This window comes from Corythoichthys intestinalis, chromosome 1, assembly GCF_030265065.1.
Source record: "Corythoichthys intestinalis isolate RoL2023-P3 chromosome 1, ASM3026506v1, whole genome shotgun sequence".
In the NCBI taxonomy this organism is placed as follows: Eukaryota; Metazoa; Chordata; class Actinopteri; order Syngnathiformes; family Syngnathidae; genus Corythoichthys; species Corythoichthys intestinalis.
In genome coordinates, this window is record NC_080395.1 from 64,672,577 (window position 1) to 64,697,817 (window position 25,241).

Here is a 25,241-nt window from a genome sequence, read left to right on the forward strand (position 1 = left end):
GGAGTTTTTGACCCTCCAGCCTTACATTAACTGAAGATTTATGGGATTTCTGGTGTGAATAGGTCTCTTAAGGTCATGCCATAGCATTTCAATCAGGTTGTGGTCAGAACTTTGTCCGTGCCACGCCTAAAAACATTTTTCTCCTCTGAAGCCAGTCTTTTGTTGACCTTCCTGTGTATAGACCCGATCACCAACGTCACACAATCACGTAATCACTGTATTGTGCCGCCATATTGTCCGTCATTGTGTGTCCGTATTGTCATTAATCGTAGTTTCTAAAGGTGGATTCACTTGCAAATTATGGAAGCCCCGGTGCTTTCAGACGCTGTAAACTCATTGGATGAGTTGCATAAAAGCCGTTATTTGGAAAAGCTTCTGTCGATCCAGTCACCAGATCCATATTTGATGCCCAAACTGATGTTTCCTCCCGTCCGGTCCCGTCCCGTGCGTCAGAGCTCGTCCTGAGACCACAAAATTTCCAATCATACTCCAGCTTATGTCACGATGAGAAGTCGGGTACCCAAAATCGGCACCGGCCCGAATTTAAACCGACAATTGGTCAGCTGAGCGTCACCGTTGTAACGATTGTAAAATGAAACTTGATCGACAACGGGCCGGTGTGTGACGAAAAATAGCTGCCCTGCGTGAAATGTCCCCCCTGACGGGAGCGCTTATTTATAACGCTTTATTGACATGAAAACATCAAATGTTTTAATGGACGCATTACAGTAATGGATTTACGACTGTAAGATCAGTTTTAAATAATTAAATTACACAAAATATTATTACTGTATTTTAGTAACAAATCATGGACTGCGCCACATAACCATCTTTGAACAGAAATGTATTAATCTACAGGTTTTCATGACCATATCCCAATGACAATCACACAGGTATGACATCTATTAGTTCAAGCAGAGTAACATAATACGTATTAACGGTATAAGAAAGTCGTTTCAGTGTGGGCACTTCCGTCAGGGGGGACATTTCCCGCGGGGCGGCTATTTTTCGGCACAACACCTGTTGTTGCGCTCACCTTCTTGCTGCGCGACCGTGGCAACGAGCTTCGTAGTCTCCGTCTGATAATGTCTGCGATCGTGTTGGCATCATATTGATGTTTTTGCCGCTGTCTAACGGCTGTCGACACAAACGCATCATGCACCGAGATAAACAAATCGTGCTGCTTTCTAGATTTGCCCTTTCAACAACGGCCACAGAGCAACTACTAAAATGACCGTTTATCTTCTCTGTTACTGCAACCAACCGCCACACATGCCTTCACCATTTTGATTAATCAATGTTAACGATTGTCAGGAAGGTTTTTGGGTTCGTTTACTAGGCGGTGATTCCTTAGACAAGCAGAAAAACACGCAGTAATAGGAGGAATGTACGTAGCGGTAATATGTAAACACGATGAGCTGACGGACAATATGGCGGCAGCAGTCGGGGGGGCCGAGTTGTGACGTCACGTGATTGGGGTCAATATGGATTATTGCCCTGCTTCAAAAGCTTTCAATGTTGGAAGATGGCGTAAAAGTTCTTCTGTAAAATTCTTTGATAAACCTATGAATTCAAGTTTCCTTTTACGGCAAGCACATCCCATGATGTTCCCCCCATTATGCTTCACAGTCAATATATTAACCTGATGTTCTTGTGCAGTAATGGTTGGGGGGGTTCTAATGTACTGTATATTAAATACTCTAAAAAGACAAGGGGGTATGCTTATTTTCAGGCATATAGTATCATTCTAAATCACATTTAAGTAACAATTTTACCTTGAGTTGATTTGTGATAGCTATATACATGACACTTAATAGAAAACTGAAGAGGATCATGGCTGTCTCAAAGGGCTGGAAATGGAAATCTGTCTTTTTAAAAAACCTCATACCCTTCCCGACACACACCCTTCACTACGTCATCCTCCAAACACAAAAATTTGGCTTGCTTTTGTTTTCGGAGGGGTTTCTTTGAGCAAATTAGAGAAAGTTACATTTTACAACAGTGTAGCTATACTAAAGTCTGTTGGAGAGTGAAATATAAGCACAATTTTTTAATTTATACTTGCTAAGAAAGCCACAAAACCAAGAAACATACCCGTATCAACACCCAGCAGTCTCAGTGCATATTAAAACTTAGTTAGTAAATATAATTAGTACATGGTTAGATGTTATCTATTAATTTTATCATATTATATACAATAAAATATCAGTGAATGAGGAATAACAATAAATCCTAATAAATGAATTTATTCTAAATGAATAAAAAATAAAATAAAAAATGATTAATGATGAAATTCACTGATCTAACATCTCCCCATGAATCTAACATCTCCCCACAGGACTCAGGGGGTAAAAAGAAAGTGTTTAAAAATTAATAAACAACTGGGGTGAAAAAATAAAGGGACACCAAATGAGGAAGATTAAGCCACAATAGTGTCCCTTGAACATACAGTGTCACCTGAACTAATGTTTCCTAACCTTGATTTGGTAACCACTGCCATTTAGGTAAGAGTGTTTATGTCATTATGTGTCATTTTTTTTCTACCAATATGCATAATCCAGAGTTGCAGACTGTACATTTTACTTCGGTATATACAGTAAGTGTTTACAAGAGTGGTGTCTTCTGTGCAGTGATTACTGTTAAAACAAAAAAAAAAGAAGAAAAAAAAAAGGGGGGGGGGGGTTATGACTTTGTGGGGTAGTTTTAGGGTGGGGTGGGAAGCACCATCTGAGTTAAGGGCACCCAAAGGGGTTGCAGCAGGCCTGCAGTCAGGCATATAACACAGACTGGACCGATTTGAGTGGAAGGCGTCTACAAGTGCCCATTTTGCAGCTAAAATCTGTGATCCCTCCTATAGCCAACTTTACACCATTTGGCTGTGAGGTCGGCTTGTACTTCACCAAAGAACTGAAATGTCTAAAAATCAGACCTCTTCTTCCTCACGTCTAGGATGAGCAGTGCAGCGTAAGCACGGCATACACAAAGGGTATAGGAAGAAGCCTAATCATTGGTGTGAAAGGATTCGGTGGTGTTCACACGCCTCTACAGTGGCGCATCTTGCCTTCTTTCCAAGGCCCATGGTGGCCAATGTCCACCAGATGACGAAAACAATCTCTAAAGTCCCTCCACTTGGTGCAGCTGCACGTTGGTTTAAATTTGCACCAGGCACGAAAATAGGCCCTATATTGGGCAGTAAATGATTTTGAAATGATTTATAAAATTGCTCCAGCTTTCTCAGAATTGAAGAATGCTATCTCCAGACTGCATAGTTAAGCTACCTCTACAAATGTTCAATATTGAATAGAGGGCAACTGCAGAATATTCCAATGTTTTGTTCTTAAAATCGCTTAAGTGTTATTAGCAGTGTGCTTGAAGTCATTGTCTGGTTGGACAACTCAAGACATGAGGCTGATGTCAAGCTTTCTCACGCCGGGCCACACTTCACATTGTAGACTGCTGTGAAGGCCTGATTGAATCTGTGACAGATGCAGCTTAGCAGCTCCTGAACACAACAAAGTAGGTCGTTTTATTTTCTTCGAGTGGTAGAGCTTGCATGTTTTACAACTAGCTTTCCATACTAAGACCAATACGCAATGATACATATTACTGTTTTACCACAACCACTCGGTATCATTCTCATTGTCCACAGTAATAACTAGTGACATCCGTATGATAACAATGAATGGCTTTATCACAGGTTTAACTTGTTAATGAGACTATAATATAATCACAGCTGTTTCTAACAGTCCTGTCCAAATTTGTATTTAAAACTCCCCGAGTTACACCAGCACAGCTTTACAGTTACACTTTAAAGAGTGTAATAACATTGTATCACCATCAACACTTATGGGACAGCAATATTTTATATTACAGTGGTACCTCGACATCTGATCCTTTCGACATCCGACGTAAAATTTGACCCGTCATTTATCTCGACATATGACGAAATGCTCGAAATACAATAATTTACAAAAGTGTCGCGATTTCATTGTTTTCCCACAAAACGGTAACACGATGGATTTTCTTGTGAGAGAAATCAACACGGGTCACAAGAAGGTTAGTTCAGGTGGTGAAAAGAGGAAAAAGGTTACACTTACCATTGAAATTAAGATGGAAATGATAGAAAAATATGAAGGCGGTGTGCGCATCAGCGAAGTGGCTTGACATTACGGCTGGAATATGTCAACGATCGTCTTCCACCACTACTTCCACTCATCCTCTCCACTGATTATCATTATTGTAACATTGGCAAGGCCAGCTTCGTCAGGTTTTTAATCATTTATTTCAGAACTTGTGCAACACGACACGACGACAGTTCGCAGTAGCCGCCGCCAACAACAACACAATATGAAAAGAGTAAAAACTTCCCACTCTTCCGCACCTCACTCACACTTTTGTCAGTCACACGGTGCATGCAAATCGCCACTGCCACATTAGAACCCGATTCGTTACATTATTATTATTATTATATTATTATTATTACGATTTGGCTTTATAATTTTTTTTGTTTTGCTATGTGAAAATACCATTTGTAATTGCACCTGTAGTATCTATGAAGGATTAAGCGTAGGTTTTTGGACTTTGGAACAAATTAATCGAATTATAATGTATTCTAATGGGAAAAACCTGCTCCACATACGACCATTTCGACTTATAAAACCGGGCCTGGCACGAATTAAATTCGTTTGTAGAGGTACCACTGTATATTGAATTTGTGTCATTGTTTGAATAAGTAAATAAGCACATACCTGTGATGAAGCACAAATTCTGGATGTTATTGTAACAGTAACATTTTGGGACTATCAAATGAGTGAGATTTACAGCATGTACTGTGCAGCAAAACAAAATCTATCAGACTGCTTTAACAACATCTGATTGGCAAACTGTCTTGAGACAGTTGGCAAATGGGCGGACAGCGGAGGAGTTTAGAGGTGCTAAAGTTCAGGCAGGAGCGACGCAGCACCCTGTGTCGTGCCAACAGCTTTGCAATGGCACATTTCCTCACTAACTTATTGACCTGTGGCACCAACCTGTCTTGACTATGCATTGTAAGGGGGGCAGACACCCCCTCCTGTGCTTTGCCAAAACAGAAGAATTTTGACTCATAACCATCTGTGCAAGTTATCCACTCAACTAAACAAAGCAAAGATATGGCAAACCTGTCTATCAAAGAAAAAAATGGATACTGGACACGTTTTAATGATGAAATTTAGTCATCGGCCACAGCATATGTAACAAAACATGAGCTGTATCCGCAGTTCTAAAGAAGTGAATGATCAGTTTTATGTTTATTATTGGGGTTGTAATTTTCAGTCATACATGAACTGCATAATATTAAGTAAATATTAAGTTTTTCTAGGAAAGCTGAAGGATATGATAAAACTTATTTGTTTGATATTCATGCCAAATATAGCACTGACACAAAGTATTATGGGTTTGTTGAAACAGATGTATTTCTCTGAAATATCAAAGCAGCAAAAAAAAAAAAAAAAAAGCTTGAGAAGTTGGTTGAACAAGTGCTTATTCACGCGACTACTCTTCCAACAACTGAGGGTTGTTCTCTAACATAAATCTCCATGCTTGTGTCTCTTAGAATAGTCAACTTACCTCTTTTTAACTCCTTATTTTTCAGGAGTTTAAATAACGTCACCATTTTGTTCTGTGCATTGTCGCATCGAGGGAATGTGCATATTACAGGCATTGTGGTATTAGCCCTTGCTAAAATCCAAAACTAACTGACTAACCAGGAGCAGCCACTTATAGTGCGCTTAACCTTAAACTAGTATACTGTTGTGGCAGGGCGGGCAAGACCTTTTTCTGACGTCACCAAATACAATTTCAGACCCGCCTAAAAAAATCCTGGCAAAAATCCAGGAAAAAAAAGGTTCTCGTTATAACTCAGAGATTCATCACTCATTTGTTCTCACCTGTTGAATGCTTTCAGCCCTTATCTTCAAAAATATTTTATGTATTTAGAATAATCAAATCGTCAAAATAACTGGACAGTTGGCAGTTAAAAGTTAGCAAGAAATAAAACAATTCTTAAACATTTTACTGCAGCTATGCTTTCATAATAAATAACATGTATTTTCATGCAACCAATGGAATATGATATGAAATAGATACTAGTGGTGTCAACAATAATCGATGCGGCGATGCATCCCGATGCGGAGGCATGGACGATTCAATTCGATGCAAGCAACAAGCCGAATCGATTCAGCGCATTTTAAAATATATACGTACGTTCAAAAATCTTCCCTGCGCAATTCCGGTGATGCAACGGATTTGGTTTCCCCATTTGTATTATTATTCTCATGTTTCATTTTTTAGACACCGCATAACTCTGGTCAAGTTTCCCACCAGCCTCGTAGAAGCCAAAATGTCTCCAGATGTCTGCTTTCAATGTCTTAGGTGCATTAATAATCTTTCTCGCTCCCTCTTTCTCCGCTTCAGCCATTGTTATGTTATGTCCTATCTCTTAGAGGTTAGATGTGCTTGTGCCCGAACCCTCTAATAAATTCTATTTAAAAAATGGGATAAAACCGGGAGCAGGCTCTCTGTATTGTGCATTTGCTTGTGCACGCACATGAACGCCGTGGCCCGCATGTTTTTTTTTGTTTTTTTTTTTTATATTAAACTTTCCCAGCATTATTTCGTTGTGTAAATGCTTTTATAATGATCATTTTAAAAATGTAGACTATTTAAACATTAAGAAAACTTGCGTTTTTTTCTGCCAACTGAGAATTCCTTACGAAAGACACTTTTATTTATGCACACAAAGGCAACACAAATATGATCCTTTTGAATCTTCTCCTTTGTGTGTCTGCCAAACCACGTTTTTTTTTTTTTTTTTTTTTTAATATTAAACTTTTCCGGCGTTATTTGGTTGTGTAAATGCTTTTATAATGATCATAAAAATATGAAGACTATTTAAACATTAAGAAAACTTGCGTTTTTTTTTTTTCTGCCAACTGAGAATTCGTTACGAAGGACACTTTTATTTATGCACACAAAGGCAACAGAAATGTGATCCTTTTGAATCTTCTCCCGGTGTGTCTGCAAAACCCAAGTTTTTTTTTTTTTATATTAAACTTTCCCAGAGTTATTTCGTTGTGTAAATGCTTTTATAATGATCATAAAAATATGTAGACTATTTAAACGTGAAGAAAACTAGCATTTTTTTCTGCCAACTCGAATGAAAATAAATTGCTGCTGCTGCGTTTTTTTCCCCCGCGTCACTTCAACAAATAAAAATTTTTTAAAAATCGGGTTTTTTGGGCTGGGCCTGCAAATCTAGTTAATTGATCAGGCTCGGGCCTGGTCGGGCTTCAATTCCAGCAGGCCGTGTCGGGCTGGATTTTTTAGGGCCGATCTAACCTCTATTGCACATATATAGTGGGCTAGGCCTACTTTTACTTTTTACTACATTGCAATTTAGTTGATGTTTTGTTTGCAACTGAACTGATCCCTGGATTAATATTGCGATAAAGATGCTGCAGCACTACAATATTTTCTTTGTCGTTTTCTTTAATATTTACTTGAATAATTTCATTGATGGGTCGTTGTGACTAAAATACAGTGACTGTTATTACTGATTTTGCACAGGAGTTCAGATGTTGCACTGTGTGAAAGGCTGCTACTGTGTGTAAAAAAAAAGAGAAAGCCCTGGTCTCATTCAAAGCACTAATTCAATGCTGTGATCTTTTTTTTTTTTTTTTAATATATATATATATATATATATATATCTGAAAGTATTTTCATTTGACTTCAACCAGGAGTGACACAAGAGCCAATAAAAAGTTGTTTAATGTCTGACCGCTTGTGTTGCCTCATGATTCACGAAAAATATGCTTTGCTTTAGAATTTCAATGCATCCCAGGCTTTAATGCATCGTGATGCATTGCCGAATCGAACCGAATCGTGACCCTCTGAATCGAATGGAATCGAATCGTGGCCCTCCGAATCGTAATCAAATCGAATCGTGAGGGGAGTGCCAATGCACACCTCTAATAGATACCTGCATAAAGTGATTCAATTCAGTATATGGTTTTGGTCTGTGACACGTTACAAATTACCATGTCCCATTACCATCGACGTTTTCCCCGAGTAATTAAAGATGCTTGCTTATGCATTATCTTGTTTTTATCAAATGGCAAGATATAAGTATGCTTTTCTGGGAAACTCCCCGAGGTTATTAACAAAATTTTACAGGATGAAACTCCAAGCATTTGAGACAATTTTTAGTTGAGATGTGACCGAAAATTCGGCGCCAAAAACTATCGGCCGAAAACAGCTCAAAATGCATTAGTGCTTTTTGTTTTGGAAGACCGACAATTTACCACCGAAACTTGTGAAGAACCTTGGTCCTCTTGTGATGACGTAATCAAAACACAGTGAGAAGCAACACGCTGGGTGACGTTGTCTCGTTAACATTACCGGCTTGCAGCCAACATGTCCGCAGTTTGGAAGTATTTTGAGGTACCAAAGAAATGTTGTATATGAATTATGAAATGAAGGAAAACAGAATAAATTTGCTTCATCGCTGCTACACGTTCGTTTTAAAGTTGCTCTCTATTGATGTCCCGCGTCACATCGAGTACAGTGCATTTGACCCTGTGAGTTTAGTCAAGTGAACACAGAAAAATGTAATTTTTTTTAATGTATACATGTGCATTTGCTGTGGTTTAGTACAATACTTTTATGACAAACATTCCTCGTTTTGTCAATTTTTTTTCTGCAACTTCCAAACCCCTTCTTCCAGTCACCGTCTAATCCGGCAGGGAGTGATTTCACTCGGCTTCATTGCCACTAGGACTCGGCCCACTTGCTTGGTCCTCGATCGATTCCACTTCTTGCACAAATAAACAGCTAGTTCTATTTAATGGGTAGGAGGGATTGTAATAGCCTTGTAAAGAGCTTAACTAATTTCGGTGAAAACTGAATAGTTTGCTGTTGTTGTTGTTGCTGTGAACTACAGTGCCACATAAACGTACGTCGAGATCTCATTTAGCTTAGCAATTGGAGGCGTGAGACCCATTTTTCTAATGTCCCAAACTTCCAAAAAAGCGCATTTATCAAGGTTTCATAGGCCGTAACGTGTGTGTCTCCGTCCACCGAACAGAATGCAATGACGACGCCATCACCTCTGTTATAAGATGCGGTCAGAGTTTGCCACCAAATGCTTACTGCCGCCGGGAACGCACCCTCCCATGGGGTTTCAGAATCTGCACCTTTCGAACTCACTTTCTTGAGCCCCCGGGGTGATAGAACATTTTGGAAGACGTGCATACTTGTGATATTTTCTTTCATATTTTATTTCCGCCTAAACGCGTATATAAACATATAAAATAAAATAAAAATAAAAAAATGTTATGTTGTTTAAAAGGTACTGGAAAAACTAGGAATTTGGTCTTGAAAGTCTTTAGAAAGTGCTTGTATTTGGCAATGAAAAAGAACCTTACGTCAATAAAATGTATTCGGCAGGAGTGTCTCGAGGGGTCACAATGCTGAAAAAATTTTCCCCCTTCAGTTTAATCAGCCACTTGTCCGACAAACACGCAGAACAATACAGCAAGAATAAGGAGCTCACAGAAACGGGGAAAAAAAAGAAGTCGCTCACAGCAAATCGACTCCTTCTGTGGTGGAGGCTTTCGAGAGGGTGAAAAGGTTTCCTCGGGCTAGTGCCAAGGCAAAGGGCATTAATCGGAAAAGTGGCAAGGCAAAGGGCATTAATCGGAAAATAATAAATGTAATATACAGTGGGGCAAATAAGTATTTAGTCAACCACTAATTGTGCAAGTTCTCCCACTTGAAAATATTAGAGAGGCTGTAATTGTCAACATGGGTAAACCTCAACCATGAGAGAAAGTATATGGAAAAAAAAACAGAAAATCACATTGTTTGATTTTTAAATAATTTATTTGTAAATCATGGTGGAAAATAATTATTTGGTCAATACCAAAAGTTCATCTCAATACTTTGTTATGTACCCTTTGTTGGCAATAATGGAAGCCAAAGATTTTCTGTAACTCCTCACAAGCTTTTCACACACTGTTGCTTGTATTTTGGCCCATTCCTCCATGCAGATCTCTAGAGCAGTGATGATTTGGGGCTGTCGTTGGGCAACACGGACTTTCAACTCCCTCCACTGATTTTCAGCCACGTCTCATCTTCAATGCCCTTGCTAATGGTTGTTTATGATAATGATTTTCACTCAAAATCTCTCGATACACGGCCCCATTCATTCTTTCCTTTACACAAATCAGTCGTTCTGGTGCCTTTGCAGAAAAACAGCCCCAAAGCATGATGTTTCCACCCCCATACTTCACAGTGCGTATGGTGTTCTTCGGATACAATTCAGTATTCTTTCTCCTCCAAACACGAGAACCTAAGTTTCTACCAAAAAGTTCTATTTTGGTTTCATCTGACCATAACACATTCTCCCAGTCCTCTTCTGGATCATCCAAATGCTCTCTAGCGAACCGCAGACGGGCCTGGACGTGTACTTTCTTCAGCCGGGGGACACGTTTGGCAGTGTAGGATTTGAGTCCCTGGCGGCGCATTGTGATACTGATAGTCGCCTTTGTTACTGTGGCCCCAGCTCTCTGTAGGACATTCACTAGGCCCCCCCGTGTGGTTCTGGGATTTTTGCTCACCATTCTTGTCATCATTTTGATGCCACGGGGTGAGATCTTGCATGGTGCCCCAGATTGAGGGAGATTATCAGTGGTGTTGTATGTCTTCCATTTTCTAATAATTGCTCCCACAGTTGATTTCTTTACACCGAGCATTTTACCTATTGCAGATTCAGTCTTACCAGCCTGGTGCAGGTCTACAATTTTGTGTAAGGTGTCCTTCGACAGCTCTTTGGTCTTGGCCATAGTGGAGTTTGGAGTGTGACTGACTGAAGTGTGGACAGGTGTCTTTTATACCGATAATGAGTTAAAACAGGTACCATTAATACTAAGGGTGTAACGGTACATGTATTTGTATTGAACAGTTTCGGAACGGAGGCGTACCGAACGAGTTTCTGACGTAATGTAACCTTTACTTTTCGAGACTGTAAATCGATCGGGTTAAAATTTCTTTGTGTAGATTATATTTACTCAGTCTTCTCTACTATAATGAGGACCAACACGGTAGGATAGTAAACCCAGAAAATTCAACGGCGCGACAACGTGGCCGCCGCGAGAACACAGAGAAATGCGGACGTTAAAGTCAATCAGCCAATGCACACTAGTCGCAGTACGGCCGCGTGTTAGACGCGTCCCAGAAGCGGCTCAACACGACGCACATGAAAAGAATGGCAGAGATTATTATTTGACGCGAGACGCGACCCTCCTGCGTCAATACTACTACCGGTAGCTAGGATCGGGCAGACCGGAAGTCACTCGTGTAAAAATACGGTGGATCCGGTCGATTTTCAAACTAACATGCAATCGTAACCCACTTTTTGAGTCCATTAGATCTCTTCAGTGGTAGATCGGGGCACAGTTAACTTGTCTTTGTTGATTTACTGCTGTCTTCCCTCCTATAATAGTAACCAACACGGCCCTGTGTTCAATACAAAACCCTCCTACAACAACAAAACAAGTAGGAACTAATATTCACATAGTAACTAAAGTTATACAACATAAAATATACACTATAAATGAATACTACATCACATTTGTAAAATACGAACACATAATAAAATAAATAACAGCCCATTTAGATAAAATAAATTGAAATGAGCTAAAACACTTGTAATTAAATAATAAGAATAATACACAGATCCTGCTTACACAATTAAATTGATTAATTTCTGTGTGGTGCTTTAACTTGAGAAAATCCACCAATAAAGATTTTGAAAACCGTTCATAAGGGGAAAAAATGATTCATAGAGGCATTTCATTTGTAAAATACATGTTAAAATCTTTGTCATTGGGATCTCTTTTCTCTTTAGCACAGGACTTCTTTTTTCTTCTTTCTTTCTGAAAGAAAGCTGACCAATACGCGGGGTCTGAAAGGCAAATTGTTGTTGGATTATCTTTAAATACCCGCTACTTTTTGAGCAAAATTCTAGCTTTGTATAGGCTAATGTTCCTATTGTTGAAAGCACAAAGCTGTGTAATAAACAACTAGCCCATTTATATTTTGCATTTTGTTTTCTTACTGTACCGAAAATAAACCGAACCGTGACCTCAAAACCGAGGTACGTACTGAACCAAGATTTTTGTGAACCGTTACACCCCTAATTAATACAGGTAATGAGTGGAGCCTCGTTAGACCTCGTTAGAAGAAGTTAGAACTCTTTGACAGCCAGAAATCTTGCTTGTTGGTTTGTAGGTGACTAAATACTTACAGTGCCTTGCAAAAGTATTCGGCCCCTTTGAATCTTGCAACCTTTCGCCACATTTCAGGCTTCAAACATAAAGATATGAAATTTAATTTTTTTGTCAAGAATCAACAACAAGTGGGACACAATCGTGAAGTGGAACAACATTTATTGGATAATTTAAACTTTTTTAACAAATAAAAAACTGAAAAGTGGGGCGTGCAATATTATTCGGCCCCTTTACTTTCAGCAGTGTTGTTAATCTTACTGAAAAAAAGTAATTAATTATAGTTACAAATTACTTCTCCCAAAAAGTAATTGCGTTAGTAACTCAATTACCTGACTGTAAGAGTAATTAGTTACTTGGCAAAGTAATTGGTGATAATTACTTTTTTTTTTTTCCTCAAAAAAAAAAAAAAAAAAAAAAAAAAAAACATTGGCCACACTATGTGAAGTTTTTTGTGGAGGTTTTTGGTACAATTGGCCCGAGCCCAATTCTTTACCCTAATTTACCCTTTACCCTGAATCACCTGTTAAAAGTTGTTAAAATTGCTCCCATTATTGCATTAGTTCCCTTCTCTCTACTTTCAACATATGAAAGTTTTGAAAACTGTTGAATCATTTAAAGATAGATTCAAGTCAAGATTTTGCCGATTTAGAAGTATTTTATATGAAAAGTTACTTAGGTTCGCTAGGAAGGTTCTCTACAACAGAGCCGTCCGAAAAAGCCTACTGCTTTAAGATGGCGGCTGTCTACTAACGCATTTAGAGCCATGTCCGTCATTTTGCATCTAGTTATATCTATATACAGTACATGTGATATCTACCATGTCTACCATATCTACCATAACAAGCGGGCGTAGTTTGTCGGCTATCGGCTACAACATGTATTATTGGAGCTACCTAGCATCGCGTTTGCTTGGCGTCATAACTTTCTTGCCTCCTCCCCGCTCCTGCTCTGCTCTGTCGTCTCGGTGAGTCCGTCTCCCTCAGACTTTTCGACCAATATAGTAACGCATAGTAACGCATGCCTTTCCGTCCTCAGTAACGGTAACGGCGTTGCCAAGATGAGAAAAGTAATTAATTAGATTACCCACTACTGAAAAAAATAACGCCGTTAGTAACGCCGTTATATTGTAACGCCGTTATTAACAACACTGACTTTCAGTGCAGCAAACTCACTCCAGAAGTTCAGTGAGGATCTCTGAATGATCCAATGTTGTCCTAAATGACCGATGATGATAAATAGAATCCACCTGTGTGTAATCAAGTCTCCGTATAAATGCACCTGCTCTGTGATAGTCTCAGGGTTCTGTTTAAAGTGCAGAGAGCATTATGAAAACAAAGGAACACACCAGGCAGGTCCAAGATACTGTTGTGGAGAAGTTTAAAGCCGCATTTGGATACAAAAAGATTTCCCAAGCTTTAAACATCTCAAGGAGCACTGTGCAAGCCATCATATTGAAATGGAAGGAGCATCAGACCACTGCAAATCTACCAAGACCCGGCCGTCCTTCCAAACTTTCTTCTCAAACAAGGAGAAAACTGATCAGAGATGCAGCCAAGAGGCCCATGATCACTCTGGATGAACTGCAGAGATCTACAGCTGAGGTGGGAGAGTCTGTCCATAGGACAACAATCAGTCGCACACTGCACAAATCTGGCCTTTATGGAAGAGTGGCAAGAAGAAAGCCATTTCTCAAAGATATCCATAAAAATTCTCGTTTAAAGTTTGCCACAAGCCACCTGGGAGACACACCAAACATGTGGAAGAAGGTGCTCTGGTCAGATGAAACCAAAATTGAACTTTTTGGCCACAATGCAAAACGATATGTTTGGCGTAAAAGCAACACAGCTCATCACCCTGAACACACCATCCCCACTGTCAAACATGGTGGTGGCAGCATCATGGTTTGGGCCTGCTTTTCTTCAGCAGGGACAGGGAAGATGGTTAAAATTGACGGGAAGATGGATGCAGCCAAATACAGGAACATTCTGGAAGAAAACCTGTTGGTATCTGCACAAGACCTGAGACTGGGAAAGCGATTTATCTTCCAACAGGACAATGATCCAAAACATAAAGCCAAATCTACAATGGAATGGTTCAAAAATAAATGTATCCAGGTGTTAGAATGGCCAAGTCAAAGTCCAGACCTGAATCCAATCGAGAATCTGTGGAAAGAGCTGAAGACTGCTGTTCACAAACACTCTCCATCCAACCTCACTGAGCTCGAGCTGTTTTGCAAGGAAGAATGGGCAAGAATGTCAGTCTCCCGATGTGCAAAACTGATAGAAACATACCCCAAGCGACTTGCAGCTGTAATTGGAGCAAAAGGTGGCGCTACAAAGTATTAACGCAAGGGGGCCGAATAATATTGCACGCCCCACTTTTCAGTTTTTTATTTGTTAAAAAAGTTTAAATTATCCAATAAATTTTGTTCCACTTCACGATTGTGTCCCACTTGTTGTTGATTCTTGACAAAAAATTAAAATTTTATATCTTTATGTTTGAAGCCTGAAATGTGGCGAAAGGTGGCAAGGTTCAAGGGGGCCGAATACTTTTGCAAGGCACTGTATATATTCCACTCTAATTTGCCAATAAATTATTTAAATATCAAACAATGTGATTTTCTGTTTTTTTTTTTTTTACACATTCTGTCTCTAATGGTTGAAGTTTACCCATGTTGACAATTACAGGCCTCTCTAATCTTTTCAAGTAGGAGAACTTGCACAATTGGTGGTTGACTAAATACTTATTTACCCCACTGTGTATGTATATGTGTGTATATATATATATATATATATATATATATATATATATATATATATATATATATATATATATATATATATATATATATATATATTTTTTTTTTTTTTTTTTTTTTTTTTTTTTTTTTTTTAAATAAAAATGAATTGTATACATGTGTGTTATTCGGCCTTTCAGTTTTCGGCCAAGGGTTTCCAATAGAATTTTGCTTTGGGTACATCCCTGTTTTTATTCAAACGTCTCCAAACAATTACTGGTCATCAAATATTTATTATTACATTTTTTAAACATTATAGCCAATTCAAGCAATTCTTCTATGGTTCTTGTGTTTGGATTATGCTTTCTCCGAGTCCCTACACCGAAAGAAACAAACTCTTATTGATGTAGCGATCAGAGCCATCAGATCATTAATTGATACTGTTTAGTGTTCCTGGTGCCAATTCATTAGTTTAATCATGTTGCTGACCCAGTAAAATTAATTCCTTCATAAATTTGAAACTCAGGGTGAACAGGAAGTCCACACCTGTACTTCCGTTCACATGCAAATTAATGATTAAAGCCTAAATGTAATAACAATCATCAATTTATGCTAGACACAGGAATAAAAGCCATTGAGATATTACATGATCTGAGAAATAGTTTCACAGAAGAGCAAAAAAAAGGGAAAACAAAATAGAAAGATCAACTTACATGACCAGGGTGGATGTCCAAGTAGTGAAGCACCTCTTTGATCATGACAGGCATGTGAGGAGGCTTTGCAGTTGAAATAGAATGCAGTTCTTCTGATTTACACGAGGAACTAAAACCAGATTCGACACAAAGGCCAGTTGTCTGAGAGTGCAAATTTAAATTCCATAATCTCACCACTGTCTGCACAGTCAAACTTGTTTTGTGGAACAATTGGCGGGAACGAGGAGGAATATGGAAAATCATTTTCCTTAATTTGACCTGTGGAAAAGATAGAGTAAAGATAAGTAATGGATAATGCAATAAATAATTAGTAGCAAAACAGTCAGATTTTTTTGTTTTAAAATAGAAAATATATGAACAATGAATGTTGTACAATCACAAACATGTTACAAGTGCAGTGAAAATAAGAACAACTGTCCCATCACGATGCACGATCACAAGTATATACTACAAGCTTATATGATGTACTGCAATCTTACATGACAGGCAGACCAGATTAAACCATTTTGTTTTTAATATTCCCGGCTGGGATTAAATTTCTTTCTAATTGGAGACCACATTTTTAATTTCAGATTTATCCCTGCCAGGAGAATATATAGTACACTGTATCTGCAGGGTGGGAAGTCAGTACCACATGTGTCAGAAGATGAAAACATGAGATGGGGTGACAAATTATTGACACAGTCATTTACTATTAAGTGCAGAGAATATATATGAAAATGTTTATTCCCCATGTTGCAGTGGCATTATACACAACTGCAATCTTTTTTTCTCAATTCCAGTTTCAACATCATGTTGATCCTCTATATTAGTGGTCCCCAACCACCAGTCCACAAGCCGGTCACTTGGTACCTGGCCGCAAGACAATTAAATAATTATTTCCGTTTTAAACAAGCACCATCAACGCTTAAGTCTGGAGATCACGAGCCAATGGCGTACTGCACCTCAGGGTTGCCAGATCAGAAAGACATTCTCCAGACCAATCACACAGTGATGTCTGTCCAGAGCACAAATGTATTTATTTTTCATTGTTTCACAAGAAAACCGGGAATTTATCATTTCAAGGAAAAAGGTGAGATAATAACAGCTGTGAAAACAGCTATTGGGTGATTCTCATGAAGCTAACCTAAACCATGCATTAAAACCTTAAATATTTAATTTTTAGTTGATAGTTATGTCTATTATGTGGCCCAGTCCACAATTTTGTTACCAAATTAGAATTTTGTACATTCTTCCAACTGATTTTAGAGACACAAATTCATTAGTGTAATGTGTCCATGAAAAGCAAAGATGTTTTCACCTCAATACAGCATTATAAATATTCAATCAATTTCATAAATATATACAGTACATTTGTTTAAAATTATATTATTTAGAAGATTATGATAAGCTGTTTTACTTTTCATTAAAAAAAATATTTAAGGAAAATCTAGTGTGCAAGCATGCAGCTTTCATTACTGTTGCACTGTGTTCATGGTGCCTTTATAATCACAGTTTTTTTTTTTTTTTTTTTTTTTTTTTTTTTTTTTTTAAATAAAATGCACCACAAAGAAGGCAAGACAAAAGATGGCTACTAGGAAAGATTGTTTGGACTTCTTTGATATTGTTAACAGTTAGTTTATATGATTACTTTCACAATGCAATAATCATTACCATAATGTGTAATACTGTATTAGATGTTTGTAGACATTAATCAATTCGATATTTTCATTGTAAATAAAATATAATGGAGCTCAAACTGTTGATGAAAAAAAAATACTGTGTCATCATAGGATTCTGCTATTTTAAGATAGCTTCGGTAAATGTCCTTCATTACCATAATGAATAGCTTTCATGAGAATCACACAACTGCACTTTGCCTCCCTTAGCCCCGAGTCCACCGGAAAAATGAACATATGTCTACCGCTCCGCGTTGGGTTGGGATCACTGCTTTATATGACACACAACTGCTTACAAAAAGCACCTAAGTGAGTTGCACAATTTTAAAAAAAATCAGGTGTTTCCTGGCAACTAGATGAACTGAAATTGTGTTACTGATTTAGGATTCCAAATAACGCAATACATGTGGAGTAGCATCTGGCAATGATGAACTGAATATTGGTCAATGAATATGAGTGATCTTTTGTTATACTGTGCTATGTGCCCTTTGTTATATTCTAAGGGTGTAACGGTACATGTATTTGTATTGAACCATTTCGGTACGTGGTCCTCGGTTCGGCACGGGGGTGTACCGAACGAGTTTCTGACGTGATGTAAAGTGCTGTCAAATTTAGCGCGTTAACTGGCGGTAATTAATTTTGAATTAATCACGTTAAAATATTTGACACATTTAACGCAAGCGCGGAATGCCCTGTCATGCTTCTCATAATCCCACTGTTACGTCCCACGGACAACTGCTAAGGGTGTAACATAAAACGAGCCACGCACACAAGATGGAAGTAGACACAAATTTATTCACACAAGTCAAACTCGCAATGAACAAAATATACAAAATGCGGAAGGAGCTGGCTTCAGCGTAAGCCCAGGCCAAAACAACAAACATAAAGAAACTACACTTAAACCCCACCTACTAAGTAAACCCTGATCGTAAAAAAGAAAAACCAATACAGCCACTACCCTGGCTTCTACACTGAACAAAACGGGTTGAACGAAAACGGCAGTTTACCTCTACTGCTGCAGTGCTCTTATTTACAGTGGTGAACAAAAACGATCCAATAACGAATGAACACAAAATACCTCACAAAGTACCTCACGTGTAACAAAATAGCGATCAAATGCACAGGCGAATGAATGGCGAGCAAACAGCTGGCGAGGAGATACGCGGCACGTACAGTATGCTGTCAAATGCGAAGTTGCAAACTCTGAGTGTTGACTTTGAAATGACGAGCGGTCTGATGACTTTTGTTAACGCTGCCTTTATTTGGTTAACAAGACTCCATGCAAGCTCAAACAACGGCCTAATAGTATTACCCAGAGCCGTATTACCGTGTATCGGATTAGCTGCCGTAAAGCAAGTGTCGTTATTGCCGCAAATGTAAACAAAGCGCTGCATAATGGATACATGTCAGACAGCGGCTAGTTCGGGTTGCCCGTCAGTGGCGGTGACGTCGTCTGCTCGTCCGGCGTCAATCAGAGTACGCCACGTTGGGAGGGGAGGCAGCCAGCTGGCGGACGCGGCGATCAGATGACTGACAGTCTCAAAAACGATAAAAATTAAACGGCCAGGGCCGTCGCACCACTCAGAAGTGCAGTGAGCAGCGTGGGTAACGGTTAAATGTTAACATGGAAGATGGTTGGCCCTCTGGGTGGGGAATTCAAATTAAAGAATATAGATGGAACAACTCTTCAACTTCAGTGTTGCAACTGTTCAGTTTTGCACATCAGATATTTATTTTAAAGAAAAAGTCTTAGCCAAAGTTATTTTTATTTTGTTTTTCAAAATATCTACATTTCAGAATATTGCATTTTCTATTTTTGAGCAGAATTCTAGCTTTGTGTAGGCTAATGTTCCTACAGTTGAAAGCACAAAAGTGTGTAATAAACAACTAGCACAGTTATATTTTGCATTTTGTTTTCTTACTGTACCGAAAATGAACCGAAACGGGACCTCAAAACCGAGGTACGTACCGAACCGAGATTTTTGTGTACCGTTACACCCCTATTAAATACTCATTAAAAAAACATCAACAACAACCGTAAATACTAAATATGATCACATTTTACACCAGACATGTCAAACATACAGCCCAAGTGAGGTTCAGAGGTAAAATGAGTTGGTTGCACCAGGAAGGTGATCAAAATTCACTCCTTCTGTCAAATGTACAGGTTAAGTTCATGCATGCTAATCTTTGGTTGTCATATTTTGGGCAGACTTCGTTTAGAATTTTTTTTTGTGTTCGACCCGAAGTTATTGCACGACTAAATTTCTATCTTGCACTTGATGAGAATGATCTGTTTGACAGACAGAGCTATTAAATTGTATATCTTGTCCTCAAGTTTTTGTTTCATTGTCAATCTGCTTAATGTGAAGATTGTAAATTAAAAAAACAAACTACAGTTGTGGTCAAAAGTTTACATACACTTGTGAAGAACATAATGTCATGGCTCTCTTGAGTTTCCAGTGATTTCTACAATTCTGATTTTTCTCTGATAGAGTGATTGGAAAAGATACTTCTTTGTCACAAAAAACATTCATGAAGTTTGGTTCTTTTATGACTTTATTTTGGGTAAACAGAAAAAAGTGATCATATCTGCTGGGTCAAAAATATACATACAGCAGCGCTAATATTTGGTAACATGTCCCTTGGCCATTTTCACTTCAATTAGGCACTTTTGGTAGCCATCCACAAGCTTCTGGCAAGCTTCTGGTTGAATCTTTGACCACTCCTCTTGACAGAATTGGTGCAGTTGTTAAATTTGATGGCTTTCTGACATGGACTTGTTTCTTCAGCATTGTCCACAAGTTCTCAATGGGGTTTAATTCAGGACTTTGGGAAGGCCATTTGAAAACCTTAATTCTAGCCTGATTTAGCCATTCCATTACCACTTTTGATGTGTGTTTGGGGTCATTGTCCTGTTGGAACACCCAACTGCGCCCAAGACCCAATCTCCGGGCTGATGACATTAGGTTATCTTGAAGAATTTGAAGGTAATCCTCCTTCTTCATTATCCCATTTACTCTCTGTAAAGCACCAGTTCCATTGGCAGCAAAACACCCACACAGCATAATACTACCACCACCGTGCTTGACGGTAGGCATGGTGTACTTGGGGTTAAAGGCCTCACCTTTTCTCCTCCAAACATATTGCTGGGCATTGTGGCCAAACAGCTCGATTTTTGTTTCGTCTGACTACAGAACTTTCCTCCAGAAGGTCTTATCTTTGTCCATGTGATCAGCAGCAAACTTCGGTCGAGCCTTAAGGTGCCGCTTTTGGAGCAAAGGCTTCCTTCTTGCACGGCAGCCTCTCAGTCCACGGAGATGCAAAACACGCTTGACTGTGGACACTGACATCTGTGTTCCAGCAGCTTCTAATTCTTGGCAGATCTGCTTTTTGGTGATTCCCGGTTGAATCTTCACCCTCCTGACCAATTTTCTCTCAGCAGTAGGTGATAGCTTGCGTTTTCTTCCTGATCGTGGCAGTGACAAAACAGTGCCATACACTTTATACTTACAAACAATTGTTTGCACTGTTGCTCTTGGGACCTGCAGCTGCTTTGAAATGGCTCCAAGTGACTTTCCTGACTTGTTCAATTCAATGATTCGCCTTTTCAGATCCATGTATGTATATTTTTGACCCAGCAGATTTGATCACTTTTTCTGTTAACCCATAATAAAGTCATAAAAGAACCAAACTTTATGAATGTTTTTTGTGACAAAGAAGTATCAGTTCCCATCACTCTATCGGAGAAAAATCTGAGTTGTAGAAATAACTGGAAACTCAAGAGAGCCATGACATTATGTTCCTCACAAGTGTATGTAAACTTTTGACCACAACTGTACATGGAGGGCATATTGCTTCATCTATTCAAAGACAGCAAAAAATAATACGGAAATAAAAAAATAAGCAAATAATATGCCTAGTTCTTATAAAAGGATTTGCCACCTTTGCACTTGATATCGTTCCAATGAACACCTCACGTGGAGGTGTTTTTAAGAGATTGAACATTCCAAATTATCAGTCAACTGCTTCAATTCAAAAGAGGTTAGTTGGGTGATACCGTTTTTTTCATACACTGCCTGCCACAACGTTCAAGCATTTTTTTTTTCTTTATACATTTGCACAAGGCAGGGGGACACCTCCTCTCCCATCTTGTTCATCCTTGTTTACGTAGTCTGGTGCGTTGAGTCAGTTTAAATTCATGTAACTAAATGTATTTCTAGATCATAAATTGATTTATGAAAGGCTCATAGAGTACATAAACTGCTATGATCCACAATTTGCATAGGTACAATAAATTAGTGTATATTATATTGTTTAAATTCCACAAAGTTTTGTTTTGAAGTTTCAGATTGCTAATGATTAGAACGTAACTTTGCAAATTTGAATATTTTCCAAATCTACTTTTAATTATTTGCACCAAAAATAAGTTAGGAGGTAAAATAGTTATTTCACACATTAAAATTTCATGAGAGTACTTTGGATGCCTTAGATGTAGATCAGTCTTTCAAATGCTTTAGTTTGAGTCTAGGTCCCCCAAAAGTGGACTCATTCTTAGGTAGCTATCCTATATTTTTTTAATAAAGGGACTTTCCTTTAAAATGTTTGTTTAGCAGTTTTTGAAAAACAAAGGTTTGAATCGAACGTTGTATCACGTAAACCAAATTTACATAAAAGTTAGTATAAGTCAATACAGATTTATTTTGCTTTGATCATTTCCCCTATCAATTAATTAGGTTCAGATGCGTGAGAAATATGGCTCCGTCCCCCGTTCAGTAATCTATTTGGTCTTATTGATGTCCCGTCCTCAGCAAAAACTGTACATGCAGTTTATGCTGTTATATCGTCCCTACGGATGTTGAGACCAAACCTATGTCCTTGGGTTTATCACTTATCGATGGAAGAATACCGCCTCTACAACAGTAACAAAACTTTGCATACTGGCAAAACAGGGGTGGAAACAAACGCACACATCCCAATCCACCGACAGAGTGCTAAAAATGTTAAAAATTATCAGGCCAATTAATAATGTTATTGGAGTTATTGGGATGACATCATAATTCCTATTATCGGACCTATAATCATAACCGGATTTTCAGGGGGGGCCAGGCCCCCCCTGGTGGCCGAAAAGTGTCATTGCATGTTATTGACTTTCCTATACAGTATATGTTTTTTACAGTTAAGAATTTTCTGGTGAAATATTGTATATGAACGTTGTAAAGCAATAAAATAAAAAACATACATGAATGAAATGAACAAAAAAAGATATTTTTATAATGGGTCAAAATTATTTTGCTTTGCTTAGCCAAAATCACCCGAGGACCAAAAAGGAAAGATGTTTTTTTTTTCAAACCTAAGCTTTCAAAAGCAACAACAACTACTGAGCAAGAACCAAAGATTGAAAATGTGGACCATGAAACGCTAGAGACCACCGTCAAAATGGTGAGCGGAGTTTCAATTTGCCCCATTAAAGACACTAATTGTACAACAGAGCCACCACCGGTGTCTTGCCAATGTAAAAAATTGTGTCCCCTGGCTGCGGGAGCGCACACACACGCGTTAGTTATGAAGGTTGTCGACCTAAACAATTAATTAAAACCAGAAAAGAACCACAGTTATATATTTTGGACACTGACGTTTACTAAACTGGAGAAACTCCATACAGGACTTAAATTACAGTAAGAACAGTTATAGGTCATCCTACAAGTAAAACATTGAAACATTGCCTTTATTTAACATTTGTCATATGTTACGGTAGACGACAGAAAAAAAACTCTTTTTTTTTTTTTTTTTTTTTTTTTTTGGATGGATGTGCCATGTTTTAAAACCTCGTAGATAACTACATCACCAAAACACTGAAACCAAGCAATTCAGTGCAGTGCAGTGGCTCCACCCAGTCTGGGGTAACTACATTGGCATGACACCGGTGGGCGTACCATATTCAATGGATGACGATCTTGGCGAAAAGTATAACCTAAGCAGCCTGATTTTAGAATTCCCCTCAAGAATGGTGGGAAACAAAAAACGCTCATTTTCAACTTTATTATTATAAATATTCTCATTCATTCATCAACATAGTGTGCTCCCCTGCCCCAAAAGTCAAACTCCGCCTATCCCTATAATATATAGGTCACATGACCACGAGGTAGCACTAAATTGAGTTTGAAACCTCTGGTTGACACACACACTGTATGTCATCATCGGCTCTGTGTGTCCCAAATAAGCGTTGTTGAACTAACTAACTTGCAGGGCTTCTCAATATAAATGACAAGTGAGGATCGGTTGTACTTTTCGGGCGAAATGATTTTGTAGTGGTCATGTTCATGATCAAGCAAGTTAGCACACTACGTTGCTCAAAACAGAAAACATGCTAAAAACAATGCTACAATTTTGATGTCGTAAAAATTGCAGTATAAATAGTGTTGCATTGTATACTTGGAAGCTTCAGCACTATAAACTACAGTTGGTTCACAACACGTGTGGTTACGAGATCCAGATTTAGCTTAAATATAAGCCTGTTGTCAACATCTGACTCTTCCTGCGTGTTTCAACTGCATGGCAGCACACGGTGAACACATCCTCAACCATTACAGCAGCCGTGATGAGAACATAACAGACTTACTTCAATTTAATCCGTTTCCATATATTTAGCGAGGCGAACAGTAGAGTATCTAATTTACTAGAAGCTAATGCGTTGCTCCACCCACCACAGGGCAGTATGTTACGTCACCAAACTCCGCCCATTGACCAACGCTTCACACCCAATCTGAATCCACCAAGGAAGAGTGCTTGCTTTTAAAAATTTCGGCGCTTGCTTTAACGGTGATGTTAATCTTCGTCCGAGCTCGGGCTGGTTGATTTCAGAATGCAAGCATTGTTTGGATATTTCATAAATATTGCTGTCGTGACGAAATGAAAGTGTGCTCTTACAAACGATAGGTAAGTAATTGAGAATTGGTCCTGTGTGTTTTTTCGCTATTTGTTTATAACGTTAGCTTAGCTTCATTTACCATGACCGTTGTTCCGGCCGAACACTTGTGTCAAAGATCTTTTGTTTTTTAAATGCCACAGTGTATGCTACATATTTAGTACTACATTGAAGAAAGGTGCCACATGATCATCGAAGTCATAAGTCGCCCACAATCTACTTGTCTACTTTGGTCAAATGTAGTAATTTTCTCAATCTATTGCGATTTTTGACTAACTTGACGTGAAGTAGTAACGTTTAGTCATTCGTAGAGACACCCAGAGTTAACAACCGTTTTTGATCAGCCACCTTTGGGGGAAACAAAACGTATCCAGAACTTTACTGGATTTCTTGTTATTTTTTTACTAGTCTTGCTCTACAGAAACTAGCAGATGCAGGATTTCTTAGCATGGAGTAGTAGTATTGACCAATGACAACAGTGGAAGTGATGTCAAGTTGTCCAAAACTTTGTTTCATTTATATATAAATATATAGTCAAGAAATAAATCCGAGGGAAAAAAGTATTTTTGAAGCAACAAAAACACGTGATTTTATTGAAGCAGAAGTTATTTTGTTGAATCAAATCAAAAACTAAAGCAAGATGAATGTGAATTGGCAAATACCTGAGACCAATTGCAATTTCACCATTCACAATGTGTTGTAGGTCTGTAAAGAAAACTACAAGAAAAGTACAGTACATCCTTGTAATACACCTGAGCTTCTGTGATGCTTTGAGGCATCAGCAGTGTAGAACTGTATTGTGCCACAAGCCAAAGTGCATCCCTGTCACATTGGAGCCATGCCCCTTCATGTAGTTTCATGTTTTTCAACATGATTTAT

The 25,241-nt window shown here is 38.5% G+C and overlaps 2 protein-coding genes across 4 annotated transcripts in view; one reads left to right on the top strand and one right to left on the bottom strand.

Annotated features, from left to right (window-relative positions):
• Window positions 1–24,138, bottom strand: part of mettl15 (methyltransferase 15, mitochondrial 12S rRNA N4-cytidine) — an 83,315-nt gene extending 59,177 nt beyond the window's left edge. The window contains exons 1-3 of one of the 3 annotated variants that reach the window (XM_057847723.1): window positions 24,057–24,102; window positions 15,951–16,034; window positions 15,777–15,868 (exon numbers count right to left, since the gene is read on the bottom strand). In XM_057847723.1, the coding sequence (XP_057703706.1) occupies window positions 15,777–15,830 (54 nt within the window). In that variant the 5' untranslated portion in view covers window positions 15,831–15,868; window positions 15,951–16,034; window positions 24,057–24,102. Of the gene's footprint in view, window positions 1–15,776; window positions 16,035–24,056 lie in introns of all 3 variants that reach the window. The other 2 variants (XM_057847716.1, XM_057847706.1) reach the window with 2 other exon arrangements.
• Window positions 24,139–24,200: 62 nt separating this feature from the next.
• The window catches only part of kif18a (kinesin family member 18A), a 69,150-nt gene continuing 68,109 nt past the window's right edge, over window positions 24,201–25,241 (top strand). The window contains exon 1 of the mRNA XM_057851097.1: window positions 24,201–24,373. The gene's annotated coding sequence lies outside the window, so the exon portion shown is untranslated. The remainder of the gene's footprint in view (window positions 24,374–25,241) is intronic.